The sequence below is a fragment of the Aspergillus fumigatus genome, chromosome 4 (assembly GCF_000002655.1).
Source record: "Aspergillus fumigatus Af293 chromosome 4, whole genome shotgun sequence".
Classification (NCBI taxonomy): Eukaryota; Fungi; Ascomycota; class Eurotiomycetes; order Eurotiales; family Aspergillaceae; genus Aspergillus; species Aspergillus fumigatus.
The window spans coordinates 3219846-3241976 of NC_007197.1; the positions used below are offsets into that span (position 1 = coordinate 3219846).

At 49.1% G+C, this 22131-nt stretch overlaps 9 protein-coding genes across 9 annotated transcripts; 5 read left to right on the forward strand and 4 right to left on the reverse strand.

The window, feature by feature from the left end:
- Nucleotides 1-131: 131 nt before the first annotated feature.
- Nucleotides 132-3049, reverse strand: AFUA_4G12310 (BRCT domain-containing protein; the record flags this gene model as incomplete). The annotated part of the gene is made up of 4 exons (XM_746507.2): nucleotides 2800-3049; nucleotides 2295-2734; nucleotides 848-2237; nucleotides 132-779 (listed from the first exon to the last, which is right to left on the reverse strand). The coding sequence occupies exons 1-4, from the start codon at nucleotides 2890-2892 to the stop codon at nucleotides 132-134; spliced, it is 2571 nt and encodes an 856-aa protein (XP_751600.1). The 5' UTR covers nucleotides 2893-3049.
- Nucleotides 3050-3344: 295 nt separating this feature from the next.
- Nucleotides 3345-5345, forward strand: AFUA_4G12320 (putative toxin biosynthesis protein). Its single transcript, XM_746506.2, has 4 exons — nucleotides 3345-3912; nucleotides 3965-4103; nucleotides 4167-4275; nucleotides 4346-5345. Exons 1-4 carry the CDS (start codon nucleotides 3700-3702, stop codon nucleotides 5220-5222), a joined length of 1338 nt encoding a protein of 445 aa, XP_751599.1. The 5' UTR covers nucleotides 3345-3699; the 3' UTR covers nucleotides 5223-5345.
- A 7-nt stretch (nucleotides 5346-5352) lies between these two features.
- Nucleotides 5353-6912, reverse strand: ydc1 (ceramidase). Its single transcript, XM_077804655.1, has 4 exons — nucleotides 6599-6912; nucleotides 6357-6543; nucleotides 5788-6304; nucleotides 5353-5734 (listed from the first exon to the last, which is right to left on the reverse strand). Exons 1-4 carry the CDS (start codon nucleotides 6692-6694, stop codon nucleotides 5557-5559), a joined length of 978 nt encoding a protein of 325 aa, XP_077660797.1. The 5' UTR covers nucleotides 6695-6912; the 3' UTR covers nucleotides 5353-5556.
- A 972-nt stretch (nucleotides 6913-7884) lies between these two features.
- Nucleotides 7885-8847, forward strand: AFUA_4G12340 (putative mitochondrial carrier protein; the record flags this gene model as incomplete). Its single annotated transcript, XM_746504.1, has 1 exon — nucleotides 7885-8847. One exon carries the CDS (start codon nucleotides 7885-7887, stop codon nucleotides 8845-8847), a length of 963 nt encoding a protein of 320 aa, XP_751597.1.
- Nucleotides 8848-9198: 351 nt separating this feature from the next.
- On the reverse strand, nucleotides 9199-11082 carry AFUA_4G12350 (uncharacterized protein; the record flags this gene model as incomplete). The annotated part of the gene is made up of 3 exons (XM_746503.2): nucleotides 9601-11082; nucleotides 9471-9536; nucleotides 9199-9408 (listed from the first exon to the last, which is right to left on the reverse strand). The coding sequence occupies exons 1-3, from the start codon at nucleotides 10822-10824 to the stop codon at nucleotides 9199-9201; spliced, it is 1500 nt and encodes a 499-aa protein (XP_751596.1). The 5' UTR covers nucleotides 10825-11082.
- Nucleotides 11083-11427: 345 nt separating this feature from the next.
- Nucleotides 11428-13185, reverse strand: AFUA_4G12360 (putative prefoldin subunit 1). The gene is made up of 3 exons (XM_746502.2): nucleotides 12902-13185; nucleotides 12674-12840; nucleotides 11428-12588 (listed from the first exon to the last, which is right to left on the reverse strand). Exons 1-3 carry the CDS (start codon nucleotides 12929-12931, stop codon nucleotides 12420-12422), a joined length of 366 nt encoding a protein of 121 aa, XP_751595.1. The 5' UTR covers nucleotides 12932-13185; the 3' UTR covers nucleotides 11428-12419.
- Nucleotides 13186-15025: 1840 nt separating this feature from the next.
- On the forward strand, nucleotides 15026-16195 carry AFUA_4G12370 (uncharacterized protein; the record flags this gene model as incomplete). The annotated part of the gene is made up of 2 exons (XM_746501.1): nucleotides 15026-15185; nucleotides 15420-16195. The coding sequence occupies 2 exons, from the start codon at nucleotides 15026-15028 to the stop codon at nucleotides 16193-16195; spliced, it is 936 nt and encodes a 311-aa protein (XP_751594.1).
- Nucleotides 16196-17706: 1511 nt separating this feature from the next.
- AFUA_4G12380 (uncharacterized protein) lies at nucleotides 17707-18851 on the forward strand (the record flags this gene model as incomplete). Its single annotated transcript, XM_746500.1, has 2 exons — nucleotides 17707-18715; nucleotides 18772-18851. The coding sequence occupies 2 exons, from the start codon at nucleotides 17707-17709 to the stop codon at nucleotides 18849-18851; spliced, it is 1089 nt and encodes a 362-aa protein (XP_751593.1).
- An 889-nt stretch (nucleotides 18852-19740) lies between these two features.
- Nucleotides 19741-22110, forward strand: AFUA_4G12390 (Rcd1-like cell differentiation family protein). Its single transcript, XM_746499.2, has 4 exons — nucleotides 19741-20457; nucleotides 20536-20691; nucleotides 20764-21139; nucleotides 21206-22110. The coding sequence occupies exons 1-4, from the start codon at nucleotides 19983-19985 to the stop codon at nucleotides 21381-21383; spliced, it is 1185 nt and encodes a 394-aa protein (XP_751592.1). The 5' UTR covers nucleotides 19741-19982; the 3' UTR covers nucleotides 21384-22110.
- The last annotated feature ends 21 nt before the right edge of the window (nucleotides 22111-22131 follow it).

Consider the following 22131-nt stretch of genomic DNA (forward strand, 5'->3'; position numbering starts at 1 on the left):
TCCGCAAAGAAACCCCATATATCTAAAGATCCAGACTTTGATCCATCATAACCATATACAAGGTAAGTTCCCAATAAACACCGGCTTGGCTATGCAGCAAACCTAACACCCAAATTAGGAGGATGCCCTGTCTAGTGATCGCCCTGGTCAACCATGTCTTCCTTCAGCTCATATCCCTCAGCCGTGCGCAGCTCCTGGGACATGGCAATGTCCAGAAGCCAGTCCACCCGCACGATTCGTGGTGTCTTGCTCATGCTCTGTGCCAATTGTGAGAATCGTGGCCAGAGCTTCTGATGTTCGGGCGATACACTGCTAAGAAGGTAGACCTCTTTACGACTCAGTTCTTCCTCCCCTGAGCTATCGTCTTCGCTCTCTTCCCGCTGCGAGTGGTAAGAGACCCTTCCGCGGAAAAGGGTGCAGGTCCCTCCATTGACATCCACAATGGACTTGAACGCTTCAAATCCTCCACGGATGGACTCAACACAGTAGATTTGATAGCCCTGCAGGAGCTTGTTTTTGTTTTTCTTCGCCCTGGCCCTCGCTTTATCTAGAGAGAAGCCGAACCTCTTTTCGGCGGCTTTGTCCACCAAGGGGAAGTCGTCAGGGTTCAGAAGCTCATTCTTCTTGAGGCACTCCGTGATGAACTCAATGTTCACTATCGCAGGACCGTATGCCAGTGCGTTGACGAATTTGGGGGTCCGCAGTATAGATGGGGCGGCGAGATGTGTGCATCTTCGTGCATCTTGCACAACCATGATTCCAAGATCGCGAAGTTGGCGCTGATAATGGTTAGCTCTTTGCCAAACATGGTCTGGTGCATATAGTTGAATATGAATTCGCGACATACCTTGTCTGCATCCTCTTTCTTCAAATTACCCACCCAGTTCTGATATCCAGTAATAAGGAGGTGCATGGAAATAGGAGGTTTCGCCTTCTTCTGTCTCTTCGCCCCTGTCGCATTGTCTTCGTCACTTTCTTCCTGCGGTTCGACTGATCTGCGTTTCTTGGCATTGTTTAGCACAACTCTGTCTTCGTCGCTCTTTCTTCGCCCGCCATATATCACACCTCCGACCCGCTTCTTTTCCTTCTCGTACAAGGCGATATCTGGCGCGAGTTCCTGGAGTCGATTGAAAGCCGCTTCCTTTGACTTACGACTGCTCGTTGAAGACGGTGTGTCGTTCTCTTTGCCCTCCGACTCCAAGCGAGCACGTGCGGGCGTCTGCGGCTTCTTGTTTTCTGAAATTTTACGTGACTTGTCAGCTGCTCGCGGTGTCGCAGTCTCAGCATCGACGGTCTTGACTGTAGGTGGCTGCATGGCAATTGATGTCTTTCCGGCATCGGCATTCTGGTCTTTGGTCTGCATTGCTTGTCGAGGGCTATCTGATGATTGAGTTGTGCTCTCCAAAGAAGAAAAGAAGTGGCTCTCTAACACAGATCTGTCCAGGCGTGTCTGACCGACCACCTCTCCTAGATTCGTCCGCTTAGGGAAGTGAGTATAACGGGGATCAGATACCGGTTGCATCTTCCACTTAGCATAGCTTTCCTCCAACCAGAGGTGATTTACGACGTGCAACCCCCATTCTTTTGCAGCAGCGCATTTCTCACTGTGGCCATGGGCGGTCACTAGATGTGTGTTTTCCTGCTTTAGCGTCTTGGTACACTCTGCACCCGCGGCTGTGATCAAATTCTCTAGGTAGATTCTCGCTTCACCAACATAATTGGACAGACTGATTTTGAGCCCCTCGAACCCGGGTATTCCTACGCGCGAGATGGGGTAGTGTAACATCCGTCGTAGCGGCGAGGTCCACGCATTGTAGGTGATCATATGGTAGAGCCATGAGAGGTTTCCAACGTCCTTATTCAACCTTGATGCCAAGCGATAACCGAATCCAGATCTGTACCGGCAGATGTAGATATCTGCCTCCGAGACGTCCGATGTCACCCGGCCGCCCGCGTCCCTGATCACCTCGACAATCGTGTTAGTTAGATGTATGCCGATCCCAAGATCTGCCGAAAGCATGATCTTTTTCCCTTGGAAAACATCGAGGTTTGGCCGTGGATGAGCAGTGACGATAGACGCTGGTAGGTTGGTCGGTTCTAGCGTCGAGGCACCAATGATATCGCGATTTTCCGACGGTCGAATTGGCGCGTCTGTACCTGCGCGGAGGATTTCCGGATCTGGAAGAGTATATGGGCGCTCGTCGATTCTCCTTCCGAGTTTAAGGCAGTCATCGAACCTTCAAATGCGGTCAATCAGAGTTCAATCAAAGATTGTAGGGTAATCGCAGTCATACCAGTGAGGAAGCACAATCTTGATGTTCAGCTTTCGAGAAGTGACGATTCGCGCCTTGTCGGAATCCATCGTCAGGTCGACCAAGTGAGTGACCATACCAGACACCCTGGGACTGTAGAGGCCGCCTTTGGCCAAAACGCCGCCAATAATCGCATCCTTATCCCCTTCTGGAATATCACCGCACATGACGACGACATCGTTCAAGAATAGCCTAGGATCCGGGTTGTACTGTCGCGGGTTGGCCAACTTTTTCTTCGCGAGAGACGCCTGCACCCATTGCGGTTTGACGACGGGTATGAGCGCATCATTAGCAGCATCAAATGCAGGAAAATCCACGGTATTTGATATCAGATGTGTGAATCCTTCTGTAAGGGGCGGAAAGTCTGCTGGCGGCTCGTAGATCACGGTCTCCCCGCCATGTGCCTCGAACGTTGATGCAAGCTAGATTGGGAAGTCAGTGGAATTAAGATCGTACAGTCAACAATACTAAGAATGAATATGTGTACCTGATGAGCTGTATCAGGACTGAGATCTTTGGAACAAATTATACAGACTTTGCATTGGTCGAAGAGCTGGAACTCCTCGTCACGGCCCGCCATGGCGGAAATGGAGACCGCAACTTGTGGAAAAGGTTGGGACTGTCTGCGTCTCTTGCTTATTTATTGATCCTCCTGATAAACAATCAGTACAAGTATCACGGCGATGAAGTAGCTAAAGTGTAAGAAGTGCAACACCTAGATGGTCCTAGCGACTGAGCTGCGAATGATGCTTGAAGGATGCGACGCGCCGACGCGAGGCATCGCGACGCCTTCTCACGTGATTCATGCATGAAAACGATACATCCTTTTGTAGAAAGCAACACGAGTAATGGCGCTAACAAGGATAGTTTAAGTGTTGTATTCTTATTATTGGTTGCATTGTAATGCCACGACTCATTGATTCGGTCTTTGAAGTTCGAGCCTATTATTCGAGTATGTACTATGTATCCTGCGACGTACTTCAACACCTAGGTAAATTCATGGAGACCGCGGGTTTTGATCACACGTTTACCGGCTGTCTGAATGGTTTGAGAAGTATTTGGTGAACGTGAAATAGTCGCAAAATATAGTAACAAGTGCTTCATTACCGCTGATCTGGCCCGGTAATTGATCACCAACTACAGTAGACAAACCCATTCGCCCCGGCAATTGGGAGATCCGCTCTGTACCTGTTCCGCCTCCATCGGTCTTCAGCTTCCTCGGCTCATTTCCCCAACCCCGGCAAGTAGTTTTCAAGATTGATCATGACAGTGGGGTCCCTGGTTTATCGATATGGTAGGATTGCTACTAGTATTGATGTCCAGCAATCCTTCTCTCTGCTCTTTCTTCCTTTGTATATTTCATTTTTTGTAGGATGATCAATTCAAAATGTCTTCGTCATCGTCATCAATATCAGGACCCTTCCGCATCGTGGAACATGTGGTCGAATGCCAACATATTAGAGAATATCCAGCAGCCACTGCGAACGAACAAGAAGATGTACTGCATCTGGCTGTGAAGCAATACATTCCACTCGATAACCCTGACCCCCAGCCTGGCGATGTAACCATACTCGCCGCTCACGCCAATGGCTTTCCAAAGGTATATCTAGTTACTCTAGACACATGCGAGCGCATACTGAATTAATGAACAGGAGCTGTATGAACCACTCTGGGAGGAGATATATGCGCGTTCCAAAGCGAATGGGTTCCGCATTCGAAGTATCTGGATGGCAGATGTGGCGCACCAAGGACAAAGCAGCGTGCTCAATGAGGATCTTCTAGGAAATGATCGTGCGTTGATTGTTATCGGGCAGACCTCTCGAACGTGGTAAACTGACTAGTTCACATCAATAGCTAGCTGGTTCGATCACCCCAGAGATCTACTTCATCTCGTCAATGTCAAGCGCAAGGAAATGCCCCGTCCAATCGTCGGAATCGGCCACAGTATGGGCGGTGCTCACCTGTGAGTCTACCTGAGTCTACCTGACTCGACCTTTCAAAGGTCATGGCAAGCGAATCTAACGCTATCACAGAACGCAGCTATCTCTAATGCACCCCCGACTCATTCACACCCTGGTCCTACTAGACCCAGTCATCCAACGCCAAACCACCCAGCTCGAGCCACGACCCCTGTCCAAGGACCAGTTCATCATTGCCAAAACGACCCAACTCTCCACCTACCGCCGAGACAAATGGCCGTCCCGCAAAGCCGCTGCAGAAGCCTTCAAGAAGAACCCCTTCTACCAAACCTGGGACCCCCGCGTCCTCGACCGCTGGATCAAATACGGTCTCCGAGACCTCCCAACCGCCGTCCACCCGCTAGACGACGGTGCAGCTTCTCAAGGCAATGACCGACCAGTCACGCTCACAACGACTCTCCACCAGGAGGTCTTCACCTTTTCCCGGCCCAACTACGACGGGCCCCCTGGCAAGAACGTCCCGATTAACCGGGTAACGCATCCCGATCTGAACCCCAAGCACGTTGGCTCATTTCCTTTCTATCGGCCGGAACCATCCCGTATCTTTGCTCAGCTTGAGCACCTCCGCCCGAGCGTGTTGTATATCTTCGCCGGCAAGTCGGACATGTGTCTCCCGGAGATGATGGCCGACAAGATGAAGAATACAGGCACGGGGCTCGGCGGCAGTGGCGGTGCGGCCGAGGGACGTGTGCGCGACGTATATCTCAAAAAATATGGCCACTTGCTCGCGCAGGAAGCGCCCAGTGAGTGTGGCGAGGCGGCGAGCCGATGGCTCGGCAAAGAATTGGAGCGGTGGAGGGCGGAGGAGCAAGCCTTCCGAGAGCAGTGGAGCAAGAAGTCGAAGATCGAGAAAGCGACTATTGATTCACGGTGGAAGGAACATGTTCCTGCACCTGTGAGACCCAAGAAGGATTCCGAGGCCAAGTTATAAGAAGCTCATATATAGCCATGCAATGAGAAGAGCACCGTTACAACAGACAAATACACAAAGGATCAACTATGCCACATCAGTGCTACATAGACAAACTCGCTTCGAAACCTGTCGAGCAGCTTCATTTATATATATGTATATATATAAATATAAACTTTATTTCTTGTCTATAAGATAACCCTGAGGAATTGCAGGGCAGACCTCTATAAGCTAGTTAATTCTAATGACCTACATAGACTGTCAAAGCAACTTAAGCAAGTCTGGAGCGCCTGGCTCCACGTGTCGCAGATAACAGGGCAGGCTCCAGTCAAAAAGGACATATAGGCTAATCGAGTCAGATTGACTTCTTGGCCGGTCGACTTCCGGAGTCAGTACTGACAGGGACAATTTCCGGGAAGTTCCAGAAATGAGGCCACCACAGCTCGTATTCCTCTTGCCGTCCGTTCAGGCAATGGCGCAGCCAGATACCCCAAATGATATATAGGTAAGCTCCAATACCGGTCATGACATGCCTGCAAGAGAAGTTAGCAAAAAGCCGAGGACTAGATTCATACACTAAACGTACCACCAACCATGGCCCTCGAGGAAAAGACCCCAAGGAAGCCCGACCGCCCGACGCCATCTGCGGAGCGTAGGGCAAAATCGGTTATCCAAAGTCCAGATGAAGAATCCTCCCAGAAACATCGCTAGTCCGTAGGCAACCATGAACCACATTGTTTTGAGAGTCCTCACGTCCCTGACATTTTCGTAATGCTGTCGTTCCTTGGAAAGCACGGGCAGATCTTTCTTCTGACGAGCCAGCCGGTCCTCCTCGGTCGAGTGCCGCAAAGAGGGTCGAAGTGTCACTTCCATGGTGTACATGCTTCTCAAAACGACGACGATCGTCAAAAGCGCATACGCATTTTGATGGAATACGGGGTCCTGGAGGTAATGGTAGTAAAGAGTGATGAAGACGGCCAAACTTGTCAATGCAACGGCGAGAACAATACGGAAGCCGAGGGGTCGTGAGTAAGAAAATGAGGCATAGCACATCAAGCATGTCGTGTAGATCATCGAGAGCTCATCAACTAATTGCATCGGATCTAGTAGGTAGTCAGCAATCTCGCATGTTTCCTTCTTAGTGACTGGACTTGCATTTGAGAGTCGAGTGGAATAGGAAACTTCCAGCCCCAACTACGAGATATCCGTAGAAAGCTACCTGGAAGATCGTGTCGTGTCCATATCGCCGACAGCTCTGGATGCCCTTGAATCCGAGCCACATGAACAAGAGATTTGTCATACTATTGACGATTTCGGCAGAGTAGATGGTCGCATAGTAATCCTATAATCCATAACATGTGAGCACAATACAGGAGCCCAGCCGAAGATATACACACCTCTTCACACCAATTCAGTGTTGATGTGACAGGGCTCCAATATCCGTCCTTGGAAGGCGAATACGGAATGGATGTTGGGAAAGACCACTGAGGCATGGTGGCTCTCCGCGGCGAGTATAGGACAGCCTCTTTGAATTGCGCCGAGTAAACCGGTCAGCATATGGATGGCATTGCAGCGAAGAGGGGAAAGAGAAAGATGTAAGAAGAAGACAAGAGGCACCTTAGTCATGTACCTGGCTAGGTAGACAGATGCTATTCCCTGGCAAAGGGCGCACTTGCTACCTAGGTATGCAAGGAACCTACCGGTTACCTACGCTCCCACGCAAGCTCGTGACGTCGATAATTACAGAAAACCAGCGTGCCCATTGGCCAGACAGATCCTCCGTTGGCTGCCGAAGCCCCGGCGGAGCCCGTATTGTCATGAAATTACCAGTGATCAGTCAATTTCATCCAACTGACAGAGGTACCTGCCTCACTGGACCTAGTAATCAACATCTATAGGATATTTTAACCTATGGTTGCTGTTTTCAGATCACCTATGCATTCTTCATCTGCATGGAATGCTTGCAGAAAAAGTTGTGGTCTCGAATAATATGCAATAATTCCAATATGTCGCCTCGTCTATGGACGTATACTCCTTCAAAGACATGAGTGGACATAATCTAGTGCTCCAGAGGGTGTGCCTACCCAGGTACCTTAGGCAGTGATGCATCACCGTATGATACGCTGTATGATTACATATCGGCGGTAAGATATATCCAGATGTGGCTGGTGCTTGGTCAGCTGCAGCCAATCACAAGCAATCGGCGGGAAACTTGATGACTTCACCGATAGTCGTGCATCTGAGAAAATGTTGGAGACCCTCTGCGCCGAGGAAAGGCACAGTCAAAACTCACTGCATGACTACCTAGAAAGTGACTCACTCGGCTTTTGTCCTAACAGACCTTTCATCACACATCGTTAGCACTAGATTTTTCTTTGAAATGCAGACGTCGCATATGCCGTTGTAAATCGACCGCAGAGCGGTCTCCAAGTTCTGGTTCATATACGGATGCTGGAGCACTGTCGTTATTACGAATGAGCTGAAGCAGTTTGTGCTTAAATTGCGAAAATTGATAGAAGATCGAATCTCCGGGGCGAGCCTGTGGACTCCTGCAGGGGAAATGTCGAACAATGCTGCATACGCCGTGACGCCGGTGAAAACCACCTCCACATGTACGAACGTTGTGACTATCTGTCTTTGAACAAACCAATCGCAAGGTCTCAGCGCCGAGGCGGATTTGCTAATGCTCTATTCCTGTTTAGCATCTAAAACCACCTTCCATTTTGCCGCCGGTCTCTGCTCTGGCCTGACCTCCTCTATCCTTCTACAACCCGCAGACCTCCTCAAGACCCGCGTACAACAGTCTCAGAAAACCGCTTCTCTCCTACCTACTATCAAAACGATTCTTTCCTCTCCTCACCCCATCCGCGGTCTATGGCGTGGCACACTTCCTTCAGCCCTTCGAACGGGCTTTGGCTCAGCTCTATATTTCACCAGTCTGAATGCATTACGTCAAGGCTTAGCGCAGACAGAGGCTGCCATGGCCATCGCCGCATCCAGCAGTGATGGAAAATCCCGTACCTCGTCCTCTGCGCTACCCAAATTATCCAACTGGGGAAATCTAGCCACCGGTGCCGTTGCACGGACAGCTGCGGGTTTCGTGATGATGCCAGTCACCGTGCTCAAGGTACGCTATGAATCGGATTATTATGCGTATCGCAGTCTCTACAGTGCAGGGCGCGATATCGTCCGTACAGAAGGTGTACGGGGCCTGTTTTCAGGATTTGGGGCGACTGCAGCGCGAGATGCCCCGTATGCTGGACTTTATGTTCTTTTCTATGAGCAATTGAAGCGGCGTCTAGCTTTAGTTGCGAGCTCAGAGCAGTCAGAGCAGCCACTCAAATCGACTTCGTCTTCGTCCATCAACTTTGTGTCTGGTGGATTGGCTGCCGGGCTGGCCACGGCAATCACTAACCCTTTTGATGCCGTCAAGACCCGTCTGCAGCTTATGCCTGGCAAGTACGGGAACATGATACGTGCCGTCCGCTTGATGATTCGCGAGGATGGCGTTCGAAGTCTGTTTGGCGGCTTGGGACTTCGCATTACCAGAAAGGCACTCAGCTCAGCACTTGCCTGGACCGTCTATGAGGAGTTGATTCTGCGGGCTGAAGCTCGCTGGGCTGAAAAGGACAAGATCGACTTATGATGATAAAATTATGACCTTGCCATACTATTATTTTCCTTCTTTGAGACTTCTCGCTGCTCGTGCAGCAGTTTACAGGCAATTACGGGAAACAGAACATGGCGTCATTCTGATATTGAGCTTCTTGTATCATATATAGCGATGAATATCCCATCTCCACCAGACAAAAAGACACAAGCCCAAAAAATGAGTACAACTGACGGCTAATAACGTATCATTATATCATCAGACATCACAAAAAGGACACCGTCTTTAGCGAAGAGTAATGGGAGCTGGGGTTGGGCCTTCAGCGCGGAAAAGCCCTATGCAAAAACAATATGGTATACCCTCCAATATACCATGCAAGAAAAATCATTATGTGAAAATCCATGCCCTCCGGTTAGGGCTCTTCTTGCGCACAAGGTACATCCTGTCTTTCTTGCGATCATTGACTTTCAGTTCGGTCAGGGTGCTTGAGGTCTCGGTGACGAGCTTCCCTTCGCGTAGTCGCCGAGTGTGGGCGAAGAGCTCTTCCTGCAAATCTTCAGAGATCCATTGCTTGATGATAATGTAGTTGCCGTCGAGCTATGGGGGTAAAGAGGTCAGTATAGTGCCGTCTTTGACTTGCAATCAGACAGATGACTTACCTCATCGAAATCCCAAGGCAGGCGATAAGCAATCAGTGTTTCTGGGAGGATATACTTGCGGTGGACCTGCAATCGATTATGTTAGACACCTCATGCAATGGCTTCGGTCCTCTGAATCCAGATCACTTACCTTGATCCACGTAGTCTTATGGTGATCGATCTCCTTTTTCTCCTCTTTTTCCTTTTCCTTTTCCTTTTCCTTTTCTTTCTCCTTCTCCTTTTTCTCTTCCTTGTCTTTCTTCTTCTCCTCTTCCTTGGGCGGATTCTTCTTCTTGTTGATGATGTCCTCAATTTCTGCCTCCGTGTAACCAAACTCCATCTTTAGTCGAGTCCTGAACTCGCGGTCTTTCCTCTCCTTCTCCTCCCGCTCAGCCATGCGCCTCCGCTCTTCGGCGATCTTCCATTCCTCGATAGCAGCCTGCTTCATGGCCGCCTCTTTCTTCTCGCGTTCCATCTGCTCGAGTAGCTGCCTTGCTTGCTCATCGCGGAGCTCCTTCTTGATACGCTCGCGCTCTTCCTCTTCCTCAATCTTGCGCTGGAGCTCCTTAAGTTTTTCCTCTCGCAGCTTGGCCCGGACTTCTTCCTGCTCCGCAGCCAGACGCTCTGCCTCCTCGAATTTTCGTAGCTTGAAGCGGAACTCGGCCTGCCGCTGTTCCTCCTCCATGCGCTGCTTCTTCTCAAACCGCTCAAGTCGTCTTAGACGATCACTGATCTCATCTTCGTACCAGGTCTCTTCTTCTCTAATAAGTTGAGTCTGGTTGTTCTCATGTTCACCGCGCCGGCGAGCAAGCTCCCGCTCAAGACGTTCGATCTCCATCTGCTGCTTCATGAGCTCGAGGTCTTGGCGTACATCGTTCTTCTCGAGCATCCGTTGATCAATCACCAATTCAAAATCACGTTGGTGACGAGGAGACGCCTCATGGCGAGGAGAAGCCTCGCGAGACACGCTGGTGCTGGCACGGGGTCGACGGTGCTTTCGGAGAACAGTTTCATCCTCCGACTCGATGTCGACTATGGTTGTATCCTCCTGGCGATGCTTGCGGTTCTTGTTGGCACTCCTGTTTGTGCTTTTGTTGCGGGAAACATTGTTAATATCAACAATGACTGCAGGAGGAGGGGGGGGCGGCTGCAATTCACGGCGGCGCCGAGCGCCCGTTGAAGCGGAGCGATGAATACGGACATCTTCATGCACGACAGGACTCAGATAGGTCGTGCTGCTGAAATCAGGATCATAGCGATGACGGGAAATAGAACGTCTTCTGACGAAGTGTCTGTGGCGGGGAATGTCCATGGAGACGTCCGACTCTGAGTAGTCTGACTCTGACTCGGTGACTAAACGTGCACGACGAGGCATCTTGATTAGTGCTTGCCTAGGAATTTAAATTATATATGTGATCGTGTTGCGTGGCCGAGGCTGACAAGGCTGAACCGCGTCAGGTATCAAAGCGGGGTGGTGTTAGGAATCTATATATGAGGCGGGCGGCAGTTGAATAGAGTTGCAAGGACTTGAGGGGAAGGATAGGACGATAAGAGAAGAAAAGAAGAGATGAAAGGCAATGACAGAAATAGGACTGGCTCTAAAAAATCGACAAGGCGAACCAGCCACAGCCTTCATAAAAGCGGGAACGGCCAGCGCTACGAAGATTAGACGAGGATAAATGGATGATGACATTCAGCTGAAGTGGGGGAGGAAGCAGGTTAAGTATCACAGGAGACCTCAGACTGAGAGATCATCCCGTCCCCAACGGTCGCAGCCTAACTATGGAGTACTGCTGATTTTTCCTATTCATTTCCCTTTCGCTTACCACTGGAGGTTTGGTAACGATAGAAAGATAGCTCCAGATATTGACTGCTCTCGAGATTTAGTGTGCATATGCACTATGCCGAGTGCATTGTCATTGTAGTCGAAACGCCAACTGGCGGCTATAGAAACAATCGACCAGAACGATCTAGATGGGATGAGCATCGACTGGATGCCAATCTTACATTTTCGCTGCTTTAGGCGCCTAATCACTTCTACTAGATACAATCCCCAGATCCATATCCAATAGTCCCACCCTTCTTGTGCCTTATCCAAGGAAACTAATCGGTTGATCCCGCTGTGACCCAAGAGTTGCTCCTTGAAGCGAATTCTACTGTTTTTAGGATTTTTCTTCAGATGTCATCTGTGTATCCACACATCTGACACTAGGGCGTGACATCCCTCGTGATGGGGATGAGAACACTGGAATTCCTTACTGTTGCTGCCCGATTGCACATGACGCCACCCACGCAATACTTACGGGCTGTGATACTAGATTCAGGTGGGCCTGTGGCGGATGATGGTTCTATCTCCCTTCTTCTTACTTTTAAGGTACCAGGGGATGTGAAACTACGCGTAGATATGATTAACCTCCACTTTTGGGGCTGCCTGTTTGCCTGACAGCTTCATGGCCGATGGCTAGTTTGTCAGTTTTAGAGTTGATGATCCGGATTCACTTTGCCACAGTTGTACCCTGCAAAGGGCAGAAGTATGACTATGTGTAGAATACCTCATATATGGTTTTGGTACTGGAACTAGCCTTCATTAGATATGGTTCCGATCCACACTATCCCTAGTTGTATCGGTCTCGAGATGAGAGGTATCTGCCTTTGTCTAACCCAACCCAATCGGACCCGCCGGACATACTTGTACTCTTGGGTATTCCTCACAAGTAGTTGTACACTCTCCTAACGTGCGATCGGAGCTGGCTCGTTCATGGTATCTGTGGGTCTCATCATTCTTGCGTCTGCTCAACAGCCCTGGTGACCTGACAGATCGAAGCACTTTGCAAATCGTGTCGAGCGTTTTGCTCTCTGCTATACCCTGGGATGTCTCAACTCATCCCCAGTTTTCCCTAGTATATGAATGAGGCAATTGTTGTCTGCTGGCTTGCTGTACACCTGTGATATTGTGTTCGGCTTCATCAATCATGCTCGTCCACCAGACTTCAGAATCTGTTCGAGATTTTCGCGACTGTTCTTGTATGTCATTTCGAGATAATTCAATTTCTTCTCCAGACCCTCGATATCTGTTTTCAGCTCAGTTCTCTCGGACGTTAACCGCTTATCAACGGTGTCCATCGGAACTGCCACGAACCTAGAGCAAAGGAGGAACAGTTAGCCTCGTCTCGGCATCCTCACTCTCTGGGACGACTAAGTAGTCACGCAGAACCTGTACTCACATTTTCCCAACTCCCTCGTAGACCTTTGTGTCTTTAGATAACGATCCAATTTCTTTTGATGTCAATTCGAGCAGGCGGACATTCTTCTGCTTTGCGGTGATTTGCGCCTTGGTGACGCCGATCTGCTGCTGCGAGCTGATCGCTCGAGCTTCAATCTCTTGAAGCAACTGTAAAACCAGTGTTAGGGAGGCAAAATTGTGGAGAAATACGCCTGCAGCCAACTCGTACCTTCTGGAGAGCTTCGTTGGGGATAGACATGTCGAGGGCAGATGTAGGACGTGGAGGGGTAGTTAATGAGGGGAAAGGTTCGCGTCCTTTGGATCGATTACCTGGCACGTGTTCGGTATGGTTGCGGTGAGTACTACTGAATTTGGAACTATGAAGGGCTTTCAAGCATATGTGTGTTTGTTCGAATTATCCGCGGATCCTCCATGCGGTGTAGTTGGAGTTGTGACCGATGCCAATGGAAATATGCAGAGTTGCCTGTCCCCATGATCCCATACTTAGCCTGGACCCTCTGATTGCTGGGCGGTAGGACAGGCTACCAAATACGGCTACATAGGGCATAGGGTTTGGGCTCCGGGTGGTACAAATAATATCTCTCGAGAAAGTTAGGTATTTTATTTAGCAATACGGGGTTAGTTAGTTTAAGTAACATATGAAGATATGCAGATATTGTAAATGCTCACTATGTGCTTGTTATTTTATAGATTGGTTCCAAGTTGGGATTATCTCGTGTTGTATGGAGTACTCCGTACTCCGTAGACGAGATATAGATACCCCGAACAGCCAGGGGTTAGTGCCTAAGGACAACGGCGAGACAAAAAAGTGTCGAATAGGTACGCTTTACAGCTGGTTGCAAAAATGGTGCAAATGGTTATACTCTTCCATCATTTTTGAAGCCCTAGGACCGAGATGAATTGGTAAGTCTAGGAACGGCAATAGTTCGCGTAGCTTCAGTACTCCAACATGGTTGATATGTGGGCTGTTGGAGTTATCTTCACGGAGATGTGTATGCGCAGCCCTCAGAAATTGCTCACATTTCTAAGATCTTCTGGTGCGTAGCTTTTTGCTAGTTCGAGTTGGCCAAATAGAGTTTGACACTTTGTTCTATAACCCCCATGGCACCCCAGATGGAGAGATCTGGCCTGGTTTTATTACATTTTCAGACTACAAGCCCACTTTCCCAAAGTGGAGGCGCTCCCCAGCTCCACTGATCCCAGGATTTAGACAGTGCTGTGCGAGCTTCTGGATGCCCTGCTTCAATATGATCCAGCTCAGAGGCTATCTGCAAAGCAGGCCTGCATGCACCATTACTTCCGCAATAGCAGCTCATCCTCATCCTATTTCAACCGTACTCAGGGCGGTGCTAACCAATCTCTAGACAGAGAGCATATCACAGCATCATTGATGTTGGTCACTAACTGTGAATAGAATCCATCAAAGAGTGAATAGAATCCATCAAAGAGAAGTCAACGCGAACGGCCGAGTAGTCGAGAACCATAACTCTACTGGGGAACCAAGCAATTTCACCTGTAAGGCCAGCATCACCTTAGTTGATTAAGAGACCCGTTGTTCCCTGCTGTTCGTACTCCGTAGTTTGCAACACTTGGCCCTAAACATCCATTATTCCACAACTTCTTACTGCTTACCATGTTATTACGCTTATTATAAAGCTTAGCGGTGCGGGGGTTTATATAGAGGGTATCCTTGATGATCTAAATGAATGTAAGTGTGCTAGACAGATTTTGTTACCACTGATTGTAGTAGAATTCCACTGCCCAGGAAATCTCTGTACCAAAAGGAGCACAGACTGTTTGTTTAACAGAGATCAATCCAAGTTTAGTGACATAATAATAGGATAAGAAGTACGAAATATAGCAAACACCAACATCACGAAGATGTATTTTATGCCCTTTGGCTGTTTATGTGCAACCCTGTAGACGAGTGTTATGTTTCGAGGAGGATCTCTGATGGTTAGTACTCCGAGTAGCTACATATCTACGTGGCAGGAAGAGTACCAAGGTTGTAAAGAGACTACTACATGATAGAGGCTATGTAGATATAGGCTTGAGAACATCCAGTCTGTGATCATCTTGTACTCCAAAGCTGTCACGATATGACGATATGACAGAAAAGCAATCCTACGGTCAATAAAGCTAGAAGGTTACTAGCAATTATCTAGGTGGTAAGTGTGACCGGGACCAACAACGACATCTCAAAAGAAGTCCAACCAAGCAATATATTCCTGGAAGACTCTGAGAGCCCAAAGTAAGTTATTCACCCAAAAAAGGAACCAGCAGGAAGAAAGGTACTTGTGCACAGGGATTCTGCGGTTGGCCGTCGGACACGATGGCCCATCACACCGTTGCTGTGGCAGGGATGCTGGTGGAGACTGTTCAGGGAGCGCAGCCCACTATGGACCATGGAGGCATACATCATCCACGCCTCGCTCTCCATTTCGTTGCCGATCCGAGTGATTCGAAGATCAGATTTCTAGAAAGAAGAAATTGTAAGTTTGCCAAAGTCCCTATGATCATTCATTTTTGGGTCGTCGATTCCTTGTGCAGTTACCATCAACCGTCAAAACAATACTAACTGTTTGGTTTACTACAACCAGTATTTATTGTTGCTAGTCACCAGAGTCCTTGCTCTAATTGGCACCGAATTTCCAACCATATTTGGAACACCGTCATAATCATTGATCCTACAAATTTTGGAACAGCTGGGCTGTGATAGGGTCCAGTGGGCGGAACGCAGCTCCTGGCAGCCAGAATGAAGGCTTCATTGTGGATCACGGCCACATTCCTCGCCTCCACGGTCCTCTCTATAGAGACATTGCCATTCTCTCCGCCACAATTTGCAGAAGTCAGCAAAAGGGCGCACGACGTCCTGCAAATCCTGAAGCGCGCCGATGATAATTGCCCCGGGGGTTACGATCCTTGCACCAACCTAGGCCATTCCGACGTTTGCTGCAGAAGCGGCTCGATCTGCTCTCGAGACGCCGCCGATAATATCGCTTGCTGCCCTAGAGGGGCAAAATGCACAGGAAGTCTCACGGGGACGTCCACTGGCACAGACACCAGCTTTAGATTTCCTGGAACCGCAACCGCGGCACCGACTACGACTACCAACGACGCTACAATAACGGGCTCTACGTTGACCGGGGCTTATCCGTTCATCTATGTCCCCACCACATTTCCCAACGCAGGCATATGCTCGTCATACTGGTCCGTTTGCCAAAGCGAGTATTCGCAGTGCACTGCGGCACTTGGAGGCCGCTATGGAGTCACCGTCGCCGGAGGCGGTGCAGGAGTCACGGTTGTGGGCGACGGCCCAACAGCCGCCGCGTCTGTTTGTTCGAGTTTGAGTCAAGCTGCTTGCCATGGGCTCAACCTGGCGTACTGCGGCACGTATGCCACGGGGGAAAGTAGCCCGAACATTGCTGTATCTGGCCGACCCTCTGGTTTGCAGGACTTGATTTTTGGTATGGTTGTTGGTGTGGCGGGAATGTTTATCTGAGTCTTCGAGGCTCTGAACCATGAGGTTGACGACATGAGACGCCCTATTAAGTTTGTCTACGATGAGTTACAACTGGGCATCGCAGACATTGGCACTGTCTTGACGACTCTATCTATTTTACGCTTTGGATGACCCATGAAACGATTGACTGATGATAGGTACGCATGTATTTGAATAGCGCTACGGTTTCCGGAAATGCTTGTATATAGAAGACGAGATACTTTCATCGATCACAAAATGCCGAGAAGAATCAGATTGTCCTGATAACTCCACTTCACTTCACTTCACTTCACTCCCTTATCTTTGACGACCGTCATATTCATAGGTACTCTGTTGATATGCTGTTCAAGGTTGATCGACTTATTCATTAGGCACCTTGTGAAGACCCCTCCTCCCTCAAAATGGACTCGATCAAAAGCGGCCTGGACTGGTGGATACCGTGAAACTCAATGCCTTGCCTATGAGCAGGAAATACCCAATCTCATGCCCAAGATTGTTGAGCTTTCGCATTTCCACAGCATTAGCGTCTCCGGATTGCCTGAAGATGTGTTGTTCCTACATGAGTACGGAGCATATCAGTGCATACACCGCTCTGGTGACGATTCAAATCCGAATAGCCGACACGTCAGTAAGCCTTGATACTTAGCCAGCGCAAGACAGGAGACAAAAAGTTGCATATCAATGAGAAAGAGTTGACACATTAGAGCGCATGATGTGGACAGTCCTACTGATGCTATTAGTTGCTGGCTGATACTAAGGCCTGGTAATTTCTGGGATCTTCTGTTGGTGGAGCTTCTAGACGGTCAATGGCCCGTCTGACGGTCTGAGTAAGTCTCACCAACCGTTAAAGTCAGGCGATCAGAAGAGCCGAACGCTGTGAGCTGTCAGGGACGGCGCCCAAAAGAGCGGGGAGGATTCCATGTGAGGGGGCGGTGCTGTGATGCCAATCACACCGACGGATGATGCTCAGTATTCATTAAAAAAAGCTGATAGGACAGAACAGAAAAATACAATATGATTGCCAGCCTCCTAGATTTTGAGGTGGTCTCCGAGTCTGAGTTATTGCAATATACGGAGTATCGTGCGTCAGGTGTGTTGTAGCGATTGGTAGTTAGAATCAGAAAATCCGGTGGTTGGGTTTTGGATGAGAGGAGGCTGGGAGTTGTGCTGAGTCTCGACAGTCAGATCTCCACGAGCTGCTGGATCGCTTCTCATTCTTCCATTCTTTTCTCTCATAGAGACTTTGTTTACTTCAATCATTACACAAAATTTTTTAACATTCCGTTCGTTTTCGAAAACCTCGTGGAATCTGCTTTATCGCATTCCTGCTGTCGGAACTATCCGAACTATATACCCTGTCAACAGTGTCAGTGTCTCTGAGCTGGTCGACTGCTCAACGAGTGACAGGCTCAAGTTGATTTGGTCAGGAATCGTAGCAAACAGTCCAGGGTGGGTGACGGGTCGTTACTTTGCGTCAGCCGTTCAAGGATCCTCGAAACTGCTCCTTCGCCATGAAGACATTACGTATAGTACGGTCAACGATTTCGATACTGGCTGTTCTGAGTCAGTTGCAACTATCGGATGCGACACCGCTGGAAGTCGAAGAGGTCAGTCTCAAAGAAGCCGGTCTCGAGAAGCGCTGCGCGAACCCTTGTGGCTATTACAGTCAGCTATGCTGCACCTCCAGCCAGACCTGCGGTACCAACAGTCAGGGACAAGCAGTATGTTTGGACTCGTCGGGCGGCAGCGGCGGCGGCGGAACTTGGGAATACTATACCACTACCTACGTTCTTACCGAGACGGATACTAAAACGATTACTTCTACATGGAGTAGCCTGATACCTACCGCAACAGGCTCGACCAGTTGCAGGACCGACCTTGGCGAAACAGCTTGCGGCAACACATGCTGTGGTGCTGCTTTTGTCTGCGCCAATGATCAATGTATCGTGGGAAGTTCATCGATATGGGTAACAGCCACTGCGACGCCTCCAGTCCGGGGAACGACACAGTCGACTATGACCCAGATTGCAACTGCGACGACAACACAAGGTTTCATTCCACCTGTGGGAACTGACGGCGCAACTTTGATCGGAGTCCATGCTGGTGGAGGAGGACTGAGCGGTGGCGCGATTGCGGGTATAGTTATCGGTGTAATTGCCGGCGTCTTTATCCTGCTCCTGCTATGCGCCTGTATGTGTTGCAAGGGAGCTCTGGACGCCCTGTTCGCCTGCCTTTGTCCTGGTAGAAGGAAGAGAAAGGATACCACGTATGTCGAAGAGCGATACCATCACCATGCGCACGGAAGCAAACCCGAAGGGCGTACCTGGTTTGGCACTCGGCCATCCGCCTCAGAAGGAGGCGAAAAGAAGTCCAAGTGGGGAAGTCTGGCGACTATTGGCATTATACTCGGCGCTCTTGCATTGTGTCTAGGCTTGAGGCGGCGGAAGGACGAAGACGAGAAGAGTGATTACACTTACCCCAGTTCTTATTATTATTACTCCGACTACTACACAAGCGCAAGTATGTCTCCCTTGCTCCTCAGATTAGCAGTCAGTAGCTAACTGTCTCCGTTGTAGGTAGCGAAAGCTCGGATAGGCGAACGAGAGACACAAGACGATCCAGAAGATCTCGTACGCCGCGCTCACGACGATCATGATCTAATGACTTGCTTCCAATGATCCCCGTCTCCTTTGAATGACTGAGCATTCTTAAGGAGCTTCCCCAACAACTGATGATGCATAGATCGGCGTTGGCCTTGTATGTTATAAGTATGCTTGCTCTTTTTCCATTGTGATATGTGAGTTCTGGGACGGACATGTGTGACGATTATCTTCATGTGATTATGTTTTACCTTTGTGACTTGATGGATCGGACGAGAAAAATGATGTAAATATGAGGAATGAATGCGAATGATCCGAGTTAAGAGGCGATCCCAAAGCCCAGCAATCCATCAGATCCTAACCAGAGCAGGGTTATTTGACCTGACGGGCAGATAAGATGCTATAAGTTCGTCTTGGGATGGTTATATTCAGAGCGCAAAGGATCATAAGCTCGAAGCTGAGGAGGGCATGTGGACGCAGGCATCCTTGTAGCCTTATACAGACGCCGATTGTGATTTCATGCATTCCTATCATGTATCGCCAAGGGGCAGTTTGGATCTCTAATTCCCCAACTTGGCGACGATGAGAGCAAGGGTCTTCATAGTCATGCACCTGCCAGAGTAACTCGTGCGCCTTCAGTCTAACCTGCAGGTCGGTACTTTATTTAGGTAGTTTAGGTATTCGAGGAATGTAAGCTCTCAGAACAACTTACGAGCAACTTAAGAACAGTACTTGATGGTAGACATAGAGCCAGCAGAATAAAAAGAGAGATGAGAAATGAAGGGTTCTTGATGTTATTTTGCAGATGAAAGGCTGAAAGCCAAGACTATGGTGTTAGTCGTAACTAGTAGTGGGAGGCTCCACAACACACAGGACCCGACCCTTCTTCATCGCCGAAGTCACAAACCCAACTAAACCGCCTAAGCTCAACTTGCGCGCGCTCCCCGCCCGCCTCCCGAAGTCCGAACTTCCCTCTTCAATAACCCTCCTCTATCACTTCCGACTTCTGCTTCCTATTATATCCACACCTCTACCAGTCCACGCTACATCTGACTCCTGTCAGCAGAGATTTATCCATGAATTACACTTCCGAATTTCCTGCTTGACAATCTGAACTATCCTATCCTCGCGACGCTTCACCATCTTTATTAGTCGCCTAGGGTACTACGATCCTTCGTCGGCCCGCCATGCTTCAGACACAATCTCAGCACGTCTTTTCCCACCAGCATCAGTATCCGCAGGCTGATCCTTCTTGGTTGCAGCATCAGCAACAGGCACAGCAACAGCACCATCCGGCCCAGCCCCATCCACACCAAGCCCAACAGCAGCATTCGTCGCTAGTGGCTCAACATGCTCAAGTTCAGGCTGCTGCCGCCGCAGCGGCTGCCGCTCAACAGCAACATTATAACCGCATCGCTATGGCTGGAAACGGCGGTGCTGGGAACGCCGCGCAAGGTGCCGGTGCCGGAGCCTTGAATGGAGAAAACGCTTTGTCCGGTGCGGTGTCGGTCATGGATGGTGGCATCAGCGATGAGAATAGAAAGGTCTTCATTTGGATTGCAGAGCTTCTTGATCCGAATCGTCGAGAGGCGGCCCTGATGGAACTCAGCAAGAAGAGGGAGCAGGTTCCCGAGTTGGCACTGGTCATCTGGCATTCATTCGGTATGATCTTAGACATGCCCCCCGTGTTTCTGCGGAGTGCATAACTCGGACGTTCTCAGTACTAACATTCTCTCCAAGGAGTCATGACTGCTCTGCTCCAGGAAATTATCTCCGTTTACCCCCTGCTGAACCCTTCCCAGTTGACCGCTGCGGCGTCGAACCGAGTTTGCAATGCGCTAGCGTTGTTACAATGTGTTGCGTCTCACAACGAGACTCGCACCCTTTTTCTGAATGGTATTTTCCCACTGTGATTATTTTGCGTACACTGAGAGACAGCATTGCTGATGAGTACGTTGCTTTCTCTAGCTCACATCCCTCTTTTTCTTTACCCATTTCTCAACACAACCTCGAAGTCTCGACCCTTTGAATACCTTCGACTTACTTCACTGGGGGTCATCGGGGCGTTGGTAAAGAATGATTCGTCCGATGTGATCAATTTCCTTCTAACGACCGAGATCATCCCTCTGTGCCTTCGCATCATGGAGACAGGATCGGAGCTTAGTAAAACCGTCGCCATTTTCATTGTACAGAAAATACTTCTTGACGATATCGGTCTTGCATATATTTGTGCCACATACGAACGGTTTTATGCTGTGGGAACAGTGTTGAGCAATATGGTTACCCAGCTTGTGGAGCAGCAGACTGTGAGATTGCTGAAACATGTTGTCCGCTGCTTCCTTCGGTAAGTCTAGACCTCTGAGCCCTGAAATTCTCGCAATGGCCTGCTCATGTGCTAATATCGTATCAGACTCAGCGACAATAGCAGGGCTCGTGAAGCTTTACGCCAGTGCCTCCCCGAACCGCTCCGCGACGCCACTTTCTCCTCTGTACTCCGCGACGATGCGGCCACGAAACGCTGCCTTGCACAGCTTCTCATCAATCTCTCTGATAATGTTTCCGACGGCGCTTCAGGAGTTACCATGTAGGCGACGAAAAGTATCCTTCTCATCTAATATGCTTGGTATATTTGCCACCTTACGACATGCATGGGACGGTTTCTAGGCGAAGACGGATCACACGGCGCAAATAGTGTTCAAAATGGCAATCTCTACACGTTGAAACAAGAAAGCAAAGGGAGGGGGCATGATCGATGAGGCTATGGTTTTGATTCAAGAAAAGCTCTATTTGTTCTCTTTCTTTTCTTCCCCCCCTTTTTTTTTATGGTGATGGTGATGATCTGAGTTGGTTTCATTTCGGTGACTTGGTGCTTGAGTGATCTTTTGTGTTCGAGTGTATCAATTCTGTGGTTTCATTTCGTCCTCTTCATTGTTCTTGCCTTCTTGTACGGGTTCTGCTGATCTTTCATTGCAATGGTAAAGGCTTGGTGGCGTGGATATGGTTGGGCGCTATCTTCTCTTTTGCGCATTTTCCTTCTCTTCCTTCGTGATTCTTTACCAATCCGTATACCATTGAGATAGACCCTCTTTTGAGCAAGAGATACCAATATATATTATAAGTTTTTGTTCATGAAGGATACTGGTTGAACTGTTTCTCGCGAACTGCCTCGCGCGAGATAAGCAATTAAAGCGTTGAGAACTCCAATGTTTGCCTTGGAACTCAGAGGACAGTTCCATTCAGTACATGTTTTCTCTTCTAAATGCTTTTTATTTTCATCTTGATTCAAAACTTCCCATATCCTGAGAACTGGAGTTTGAGCATACCTTATCGGGTGTA

What these genes read in the sequence shown, in the direction of transcription:
- AFUA_4G12320 (XM_746506.2), top strand. Translation starts at nt 3,700, where the DNA reads ATGTCTTCGTCATCGTCATCAATATCAGGACCCTTCCGCATCGTGGAA. An exon ending in ACGCCAATGGCTTTCCAAAG is followed by an intron (nt 3,913 to 3,964) that starts GTATATCTAGTT and finishes ATTAATGAACAG; the next exon opens with GAGCTGTATGAACCACTCTG. An exon ending in AGTATGGGCGGTGCTCACCT is followed by an intron (nt 4,276 to 4,345) that starts GTGAGTCTACCT and finishes ACGCTATCACAG; the next exon opens with AACGCAGCTATCTCTAATGC.
- ydc1 (XM_077804655.1), bottom strand. Translation starts at nt 6,694, where the DNA reads ATGCCTCAGTGGTCTTTCCCAACATCCATTCCGTATTCGCCTTCCAAG. An exon ending in CACTGAATTGGTGTGAAGAG is followed by an intron (nt 6,544 to 6,598) that starts GTGTGTATATCT and finishes TATGGATTATAG; the next exon opens with GATTACTATGCGACCATCTA. An exon ending in ATTCCACTCGACTCTCAAAT is followed by an intron (nt 6,305 to 6,356) that starts GCAAGTCCAGTC and finishes ACTACCTACTAG; the next exon opens with ATCCGATGCAATTAGTTGAT.
- AFUA_4G12360 (XM_746502.2), bottom strand. Translation starts at nt 12,931, where the DNA reads ATGTCTATCCCCAACGAAGCTCTCCAGAAG. An exon ending in CCAACGAAGCTCTCCAGAAG is followed by an intron (nt 12,841 to 12,901) that starts GTACGAGTTGGC and finishes CTGGTTTTACAG; the next exon opens with TTGCTTCAAGAGATTGAAGC. An exon ending in TACGAGGGAGTTGGGAAAAT is followed by an intron (nt 12,589 to 12,673) that starts GTGAGTACAGGT and finishes CCTTTGCTCTAG; the next exon opens with GTTCGTGGCAGTTCCGATGG.
- AFUA_4G12390 (XM_746499.2), top strand. Translation starts at nt 19,983, where the DNA reads ATGCTTCAGACACAATCTCAGCACGTCTTTTCCCACCAGCATCAGTAT. An exon ending in GGTCATCTGGCATTCATTCG is followed by an intron (nt 20,458 to 20,535) that starts GTATGATCTTAG and finishes ATTCTCTCCAAG; the next exon opens with GAGTCATGACTGCTCTGCTC. An exon ending in TCGCACCCTTTTTCTGAATG is followed by an intron (nt 20,692 to 20,763) that starts GTATTTTCCCAC and finishes TGCTTTCTCTAG; the next exon opens with CTCACATCCCTCTTTTTCTT.